The sequence below is a fragment of the Impatiens glandulifera genome, chromosome 1, assembly GCF_907164915.1.
Source record: "Impatiens glandulifera chromosome 1, dImpGla2.1, whole genome shotgun sequence".
Lineage (NCBI taxonomy): Eukaryota > Viridiplantae > Streptophyta > Magnoliopsida > Ericales > Balsaminaceae > Impatiens > Impatiens glandulifera.
In genome coordinates, this window is record NC_061862.1 from 71,861,002 (window position 1) to 71,870,456 (window position 9,455).

Genomic DNA, 9,455 nt, shown 5'->3' on the forward strand with positions numbered 1-9,455 from the left:
TAATTCCATTTATTATGTCATACTGAGACATATTCCTTATTTATCTTTGTTATGTAATTTTATTATATTTGTAACTTGTTTTGTTCATTATTTGTTGAATGATCTTAAATTGGTCTATATAATTGATTTTTTTTTCAAATTAAACATGGAACATATGCAAATGATATAGATGCTGGATGGTGGGGTGTTATTATCTTTAACAAAATTCATGATTTTATATCAGTTAAATTGTTTTTACTTTGTCATAATTGACATTTTTTAGAGCATTGTCGTGTAATTATATATAAATATATATTATATATATTGTTTATTTGCATATTGTTTCAAATTTTTGTAAGCATTTCATGTTTTGAATGATCTTATATTTATTTAAATTGATATAATTCTTTTAAGCACCATCTTCTAATAGTCCAAATTATATGATTGAATAAATCTTTCTCTAAATGACTCATTCTCTTTCTTTAAACAAAGATTTTCTATTTTTCTCAGAAATATCTGATCAAGAATAGAACAAGATTCCGACTAACACGCGGTAGGATCTTTCAATTTCATATATATTCTATTTCATTCCCGATGATTTTTTTTTCTCCTTTACCATTCAGAAAAGACAAAAAAGAAATTATGATAGCAAAGATTCTCTTAGATTTAAACTTATAGTTGATGATAGAACTAGGTTAAATGATTATGTGAAAACAAATTTGATATTAAAGGACTTACATAATAATAATAATAGTTTGAGGGTTAGTTATAAAAATGAGAATAGTTTGAAGACATATTTATGTATTTATTTATTACACAAGGAAGAACCAGTGGGAGAGAATGACTCATGTAATATTACTCTTGCATCTCTCACAATTTATATGCATCCATGTGTATTGTATGTATATATATATATATATATATTCATTTCTCTCTCTATATATCTTTCTCTCCCATCTTCTATTGACATCTGAGAAACCCTAATTCAACTAGCGGTCTCCAATGGTCTGCTACCTTCATTCTCTACCACTTTAGATGATAATTCACAACATCAGGTAATTCGTCTAAATCGATGGCAGAGGCTCTGATTTACTAACCAAATCAAACGCCATTAAAATCAGGCGATATACTCGATTAGCTTGATTCTCATAATTCAATTTCATGTTTGATTGTTACTTATAGATTCTGATGATTAGATAACTGTTTTCTGATTCTAAAATGTTGGATGTTTCTGCATTTGAATTGAGTTATATAGTTTTGTTTGTTTGTTTGTTTGTTCTTCTATGGATCAGACAGATTATGTGAATTGACTGTGTTATTTGTTGATTATTTGTTACTTGATTATGTTGTTGAATCTTAGATTTGATTGTTTGATTGATTGTGGATCTAGAATCTTGATAAGTTTGTGAATTGTTTTGTTTTATTAGGGGACTGATTGTGTTGAAAACGTAGATGATTTTCGATATATGTAGAGAGAAAAATGGAAGCTAATTTACACTTGGATTCCAATGTACTTTTGCCTCCGAGAAAGCGGCTGCTGGCTGGATTGAAGAAACAGAATTCCGATGGCAGTTATCGATTTCCATCAACTTCTGGTTCTGTTTCTAGAGAAACTGATACGCGGATTGAAGAGTTGTTCCGGTCTTTTCTTATGAACCCTAATCGTTCAGATGAGGAGATTGTGGAGGCATCATTGTCTGCACTTGCAGCTGCAGTTAAGTTAGCTGAGGATAAAAGATTGGAAGCTGAACAGAAAGCTGAAATAGCTGCAAAAGCAATTGCTGCAGCAAGAGATGCTATAGAATTGAGTGCAATGATTTCCGAGGAGTCAAGGAGACGAATAAGATGCACGAAGAAGTATAACAAGAGTAAGAGCAAGATGAAGAAGAAGCAGGTTCCTGTACAGGCTCTGTACAATAAGCATCGATCTGTTGAGAATCTTAATACAGATGAGGAATTAGCTCGTAAGTTGCACCAAGCCATAAATAGCTCTCCGAGGATTTCAAAGAACTCTCCTCCATCAAACTCAAAGAGACTCAAAAGTGGAACCCTAGCTTGCAAGAAGAATGAAGATGACAAATTGAACCAACTGATGTCTCCATATACTTCTGGTGAAGAAACAAAGACCAATAGTTTAGATAAAAGTCCTCCAAAAACAGAAACAAAACTGTTAATGGATAAACCCTACTACTACTCTTCAGATGATACATGTACTAGTTCCAAAAAGAGAAGCAGAATCAGGCAGAAAAAGCTTCCATTAAGCATCTGTTCTTCTAAAGATGGGCTGATTTCATCAGAATGTTCTAATAATGGAAAGAAACCAATTATCATCAATAGTGTAAATCTGGGTGAATCCACATCTCTTTGGAAGTGCAGCTCATTCAAGACTTCTGTTTGTGCTAAACAAGACAAAGCTGTGCAATCCATTGTCATAACCGAGTATTAGCAGAGGTAGGTTTTCTCTCTAATGTCTCTTTTTTTTTTTTTGGTATAGGGTTTGCCCCATTTTTTGTTGTGTTACTTTTTTGTTGTAAAACTTTTTTGAAAAATACCCATTTTATGTATATGTAAGTGTTCAATCCATCTTGAAGTATTTAGGGAATGCATTAAAAGACTATTCTTGAGAATTTCTGGTATTGTATTTGTAGAGATATTTATCAGTTTTATTAAAGATAACTTCTGGTTTTGAATTGAATTTTTGGTTTAAATGATACTTGTAGTAGCTTAAGATGCATCAATATGTTCTTATATTTGGAATCATTTGTCTCCATCTCCTCCATCATGACACAATGTTTAAAGATGCGCTTACTTGATTACATAGATTCAAATTGTTTCGAATCTCATTGTTCATGAGAGTTGACTCGAGGTAGTTAGACAAGAAGAAACCTTTCTTGAAATTGATAATCTCAATCACCATCAACACCCAACATATTTCCATGGGTTTCAAGATTGAAACCCTTTGATGAATCCTCGTGACTCCACCTTGAACATGATTATGCTAAATGAGCCCCTAGGTAAGTAAGGTTTCTAGAACTTCCAAAGAACCCAACATTCAACAATCTTTATGTTGAACAAGATAGAGAGAATCAAGTAGTTGACACAAAAAAAATTGACCCCCAAGTTCTTCCTTTCCCTGGTCTCCATCTTTCTCATGATATAGTTCAAGTTGACATGATCATACACCTACTCGACGAAGGTTTATGAACACAAGGTTTGGATTCGAGGATAAACAACCATAATAGGGATTTCTTGATCAAGAAAATGATTGGTGGAGATCTAACTATTTTGAAGGGAATCATTGATCATTGATGTAAAAAGTAACTCATTCAAAACTCCTCACTTTTTGGAAAATTTGCTACAATAATGTGTCGAGGCTCATAGATAGCCACGAGCATCATATTCTACATCTAGACTCAAAAAGATAGTTTTTTGTAGACATTCGGTAAGGTCCATTCGGTCCTCTAATATATCAATGGAATTGAGATATCTCTATGAGAAGGAAAGTTGGATTTTAGAACGTAATATTATTCCACCATTTTATCGCGACTTTAAGAGCCTTCATCTTTTTAGCCAAGAAGAAAGAGGTCAATCTAAAGGGTGTTCTTATCATAAGTCTCCTTCCTTTATGGAGAATGACCCTACAATGTTTGAAAAGATTACGCGATGAAGTAGGTTACTGACACTCAAGCCATCGATGAATTGTGAAAAACGAGTCATGCCCCTCTCAAATTTTATATCCCCTTTCACTCCTTATGGGATCACAACTAGCTAAGGAAATAATCTTTGCTACAATTTTTTAACCTCAGAAATAATTATTAGATAACAATATATCTTCAAATAGAAGGAGTGAATTAATAGAGATTAAGATGCCCCAAGTTGCTCCCATTTAACACTTTTTTGAAGATACTAATTGCTTTTTTGTATCTAGAATATTTCTAGATGCAGAAACATTTGAAAATGAAACTTAATCTAGGAAGAAATATAAATAAATAAATTTTTGTTTGTATATAGAAATATTTTTCAAATAGAAAAATATTTTCAAATGGGATCAATTCTAAGTTTTAACTACCAATTTGAAAAAATATAAAACATTCCTGATAATGGAGTATTATAGCATGATGGGAGCTCAATGCTTGCATATAGTGTACAATCTGAAGAAATGAATGAAAGTTTAATACAAAAAAAAAATACCATTTGAGTAGAGAGTCGAGATGGAAGAAGAAACCAGATTGAAAATAAATATTACTGCAAATCACATCATTAAGTATTCGAATAAACAATAAATAGAAGAATTATGATCTTGATCTTTAAAACATTGACTAAGAAATTATGTGAGTAATTACTCACTTCGTCTTCTCGAGTAAATTAGCAGTATTTTTATGACGGTCATCTCCGGGATTTAACATTTTCATCTCGCTAGCACTGAAATTGGACAGCGAAGTCTCGGTAAGACTTGTGAATTTTCTCTCGAAATAATATATATATATATAATATATTGTAAGTATATTTTCAAAGGATAAATGTGTAAAATTATTTTGTGAAAATATTTATGGAAGAGTATAGAAAATGAATAGAAGAGTATATGGAGTATCGTTAAATAAAAGTTATACTTTTCATTCTTAATCACCAAGATCTTTTATATTCGAACGCCTTTTATTCTTAATCACGAAGATCCTTTATATACAAATACTTTTTATTCTTAATCACCAATATCCTTTATATAATTAATTAGTAACTCATCAAACTAAGTCATATTAATAAAAATATTAATTGACTCAATTTATTTTGAATTATAAATTTATATTTTTCCAACAATTCAATATATTGACTCATTTTCTTTTAGACATATCTCGAGGTGAGCATAATTTGGGTTTACCTAAACCCAACCCTAACTTAAACCCAAAATATTAATTCAGTTTGGTTGAGTATGAATTAGGTTGAGTATGAGTTGGATTTAATTTCGGTTGGGTAGGTTACTCATTATATAAATTTAATGTAATTCTTTATTATTAATCTAATATAAACTAATCATCTTTCAACTTTAAATTGAACACGTTTTTCACATGTTTAACACGTTTTTCACACGTTTTTAATATTTTTAACACGTTTTTACACTTATAACATGTTTTTTACTTGTTTAACACGTTTCACATTTTTGGCACGTTTTCACGTTTTTGACACGTTTTTGGCACGTTTAACACGTTTTTGACATGTTTAACACGTTTTCACACTAATAATACGTTTTTCACATTTTTGTCACGTTTAACATGTTTAATACGTTTAACACATTTTTGACAAGTTTAACACGTTTTTCACGTTTTGACACATTTAACACGTTTTTGATATATTTAACACGTTAACACATTTTTGATAAGTTTAACACGGTTTTCACGTTTTTGGCACGTTAACATGGTTTTCACGTTTTTTGTACGTTTAACACGTTTTTGACATTTTAACACGTTTAACACGTTTTTGATATGTTTAACATGTTTTTCACACGTTTAACATGTTTTTCACATGTTTAACACGTTTAACATGTTTTTCACGTTTTTGGCATTATTAACACGTTTTTGACATATTTGACACGTTTTTCACATGTTAACATATTTTTCCCATTTTGGCACGTTTAACACGTTTTTGACATGTTGAACACGTTTAACACATTTTGGCTCATTTAACATATTTTTAGCACATTTAACATGTTTTGGTACATTTAACACATTTTTCACGTTTTTGTACATTTTTCACGTTTTTTGCACGTTTAATACATTTTTGGCACGTTTAACATATTTTTGACATTTTAACACGTTTAACACGTGTTTGCACATTAAACATATTTTTGATATGTTTAACATGGGTTTTGCACGTTAACACATTTTGACAAGTTTTAACACATTTTTGGCACATTTAACACATTTTCACGTTTTTGGCACGTTTAACATGTTTTTCACGTTTGACACATTAAATGTGTAAAAAATGTATTAAACGTGTCAAAAATGTGAAATAATGTTAAACGTGTCAAAAACGTATTAAGCGTGTCAAAACGTGCCAAAAACGTGTTAAACGTGTTAAACGTGTTAAACGTGCCAGAACGTGTTAAATGTGCCACCAGAACGTGAAAAACGTGTGAAAATGTGTTTAAAATGTTAAAAACGTGTTAAACGTGTCAAGAATGTGAAAAACGTGAAAAACATGTTAAACGTGTCAAAACGTGCTAAAAATGTGAAAAACATGTCAAAATGTGTTAAACATGCCAAAAATTGGGAAAACGTGAAAAACATGATAAATGTGTTAAAAATGTTAAAAACGTGTTAAACGTGTCAAGAATGTGAAAAACGTGAAAAACATGTTAAATGTGCTAAAAACGTGAAAACATGTCAAAATATGTTAAATGTGTCATCATCGTGAAAAACGTATCAAAACGTGTTAAACATACCAAAAACATGAAAAACGTGTTAAACGTGTCAAAAATGTGTTAAACATGCCAAAAACTGTTAAACATGTCAAAAATGTGTTAAACGTGTCAAAAACGTGTTAAACGTGTGAAAAACGTATTAAACGTGTCAAAAACGTAAAAGAATGTGTTAGCATGTCAAAAACGTGTTAAACGTGCCAAAAATATGGAAAATGTGTTAAAATGTCAAAACGTGTTAAATGAATTAAAATGTGTTAAATGAGTCAAATACATGTTAAATGAAAAATAAAAAAAATAATAATTTGGGTTACCCAACCCATATTAGTAAATAATATGGGTTGAGTTATGGGTTGGGTAAATTTAATTTGGGTTGAATATGGGTTGGGTAATACGGGTTGGGTTTACCCGTTTGCTCACCCCTAGACATATTGGGTGCCACCTTTGAGAGCGGATCCTAAATGTCGATCTTGAACATAAATCAAACGGACAATTAGGGTTGATTCAATCTCGGAGCCAATCTTAACTATAAATCAAGCGGACAATTACATCTTCTTCTCCAAACCCTTAACATTTAGATGTACTCGGTTCTATCAGATTTATGTCCTTTAGACTCTGTTATTTCGACGTCACCTCTGGGGAGGTTTCAGTACGCGCTGTCTTCTTCATCAATTTTTAGCATCTCTCCATTACTCAACATTAGAGCACTCCTTCTAGCATCGAACTTGCTCAAGAGGTGACAACATAGTTCGAAAGGGCATTTTGAGATACCCAAAGATATGAGGGAGCTGAAACTAATGGCCTTGACAACCTCTTTCTGAACGTCCGAGAGTTGTCAAACGAGTTTGTAAAAGCTATTTGGAAAAGTTCGAATGTTTAAAATAGGTGGTTACCTTGCACGAATGGAGGAAGTGTAGGGTGAACAAACTTTCTCTTAGATACCTTCACACCATGAAAGAAAGAAGATGGCAATTATGTTTTGAGAACAATACAACCAAGTTTAGAGAAGATAACATTTGTTACTTTTCACGAATGAAAGAAGCGGGGGTGAAGAAAGGTTCCTCTTAGATACCTTGACTTTGTAAAAGGGAAAAAAATGACAATCCAGTTTTGAGAATATTACAATCAAGTTTTGAGAAAATGACAATTTTTACCTTGCACGAATGGAAAAAACAGGAATGAAAGAAGCGGGGATGAAGTAAACTTCCTCTTAAATACTTTAACTCTATCAAATAAAGAAGATGATAATCCAGTTTTGAGAACATTACAATCAAGTTTTGAGAAAATAATAATTGTTACCTTACAATTTTGAAAGAAGCGGGGTGAAGAAAACTTCCTTCTATACATCTTCAAACTGAAAAAAAAATGAAAAAAAATTATAATGTAATGTCATGTCATGTGTTTTACACTGAATTATAATGTGTTTAAAACTAAAATGTAATGCATTTTAAATTGAATTATAATATTTTTAAAACTGAACTGTAACATTTTTTAAAACTGAACTGTAATATTTTTAAAATTAAACTTTAATGTTATGTTGGGTCAAATCAAATTGACTAAAATAAACTAAGGAAATAAGTTTATTTAATGCTGACATTATTTTGATGATTTATGTTAAACTTAGTTATGATCAAGCTAAGTTGTCTATTTTGTTTTGTGCAGGAGCAAATCTGAAAGACTTTGCTACTTTAGACGCGGTCTGAAGCATGTAGTCTTAGACGTCTTACGTAGTTAGACGAGGACGTCTAACTCCTTTAGACTCTGTCTAAAGGGAAACGTAGTTAGACGAGGACGTCTAACTCTTTTAGACAATGTCTAAAGGGAAACGAAGTTAGACGAGGACGTCTAACTCCTTTAGACGTCGTCTAAAGGGAAACGTAGTTAGACGAGGACGTCTAAATTCTTTAGACGTTGTCTAAAGGGAAACGTAGTTAGACGAGGTCGTCTAACTCCTTTAGACGCGGTCTAAAGGAATGCGTAGTTAGATGATGACGTCTAACTCCTTCAGACGCGGTCTAAAGGGATGCGTAGTTAGACGTGGACATCTAACTCTTTAAGACGCGGTCTAAAGGGATGTGTAGTTAGACGTGGACGTCTAACTCCTTTAGACGCGATCTTAAGGGATGCGTAGTTAGACGTGGACGTCTAACTCCTTTAGACGCGGTCTAAAGGAAAACGTAGTTAGACGTGGACATCTAACTACTTTAGACGCGGTCTAAAGGAAAGCGTAGTTAGACGAGGACGTCTAACTCCTTTAGTCGCGGTATAAAGGAATGCGTAGTTAGACGAGAACGTCTAACTCCCTTAGACGCGGTCTAAAGAAGAACGTTTGATGCCTTGCTTTAGCAGGTGTCTAAAGGAAGCATCTGTTTAACCACGATCACTTAGTTGTCTACTCCACTTCTTTTAACAGTCTGACAAGCCAACTAATTCCATCAAATGAATGAATGTCACGTACGCATATATCTCTCACTCACCTTTCCAATACATGACAAGATCAGAGGATATCCGACGCACTACCTGTTCGGTATGACCACGATCCAAATTCTTAGAGTTTGTTGTACTCTCGTACTATAGTAGGTCGTCCAACGGACACATGCCATGTGTGCTCAAAAAATATTCGACTGTTGGTGTACTTCAACTATATATATAAGCTCAAAGACAACGGTCGAATAACTACACACATCATCATTATTCAAGCAAGTCTGAAATACTCTACTAAATCTTTTACTGTCTAAGCTGTGATCACATTGTAATTTGTATATTGTCTTTTCGGTGAGAAACCTCAGTGTTGTAAGTTGAATAGAGGTTATTCTGTTCAACAGAGAGTTAGCTAGATCATTGAGCTGTATTTGTTTCAAAGTCTTTAATGGATATTCTTTTGGTTGTGGAAGAAGGGATGACGTATGAGTTTTATCTCCGAACATTCATAAAACTTCTTGTGTTCTTTACTTTCTGCCATTTGCATTCAGTTGTCTAAAACTTCAAATCCAACGAACAGTTCCGCACTTGAATCCTCTTCAAGAGTTTGGAGAATTTGCGAAAAATAGAAACAGATATTAAT

The 9,455-nt window shown here is 32.5% G+C and overlaps 1 protein-coding gene across 2 annotated transcripts; it reads left to right on the forward strand.

Annotated features, from left to right (window-relative positions):
* The first annotated feature begins 879 nt into the window (after positions 1-879).
* On the forward strand, positions 880-2,674 carry LOC124921468. Of its 2 annotated transcripts, none has more exons than XM_047462136.1 (2): positions 880-1,034; positions 1,432-2,674. In XM_047462136.1, exon 2 carries the CDS (start codon positions 1,460-1,462, stop codon positions 2,423-2,425), a length of 966 nt encoding a protein of 321 aa, XP_047318092.1. In that variant the 5' UTR covers positions 880-1,034; positions 1,432-1,459; the 3' UTR covers positions 2,426-2,674. The 2 variants fall into 2 exon arrangements, with proteins under 2 accessions (XP_047318092.1, XP_047318091.1); XM_047462135.1 differs by having other exon boundaries at positions 881-1,034; positions 1,407-2,674.
* The last annotated feature ends 6,781 nt before the right edge of the window (positions 2,675-9,455 follow it).

Excerpts from the sequence above, each read along its gene's own strand:
- LOC124921468 (XM_047462136.1), top strand. The coding sequence starts at position 1,460 with ATGGAAGCTAATTTACACTTGGATTCCAATGTACTTTTGCCTCCGAGA.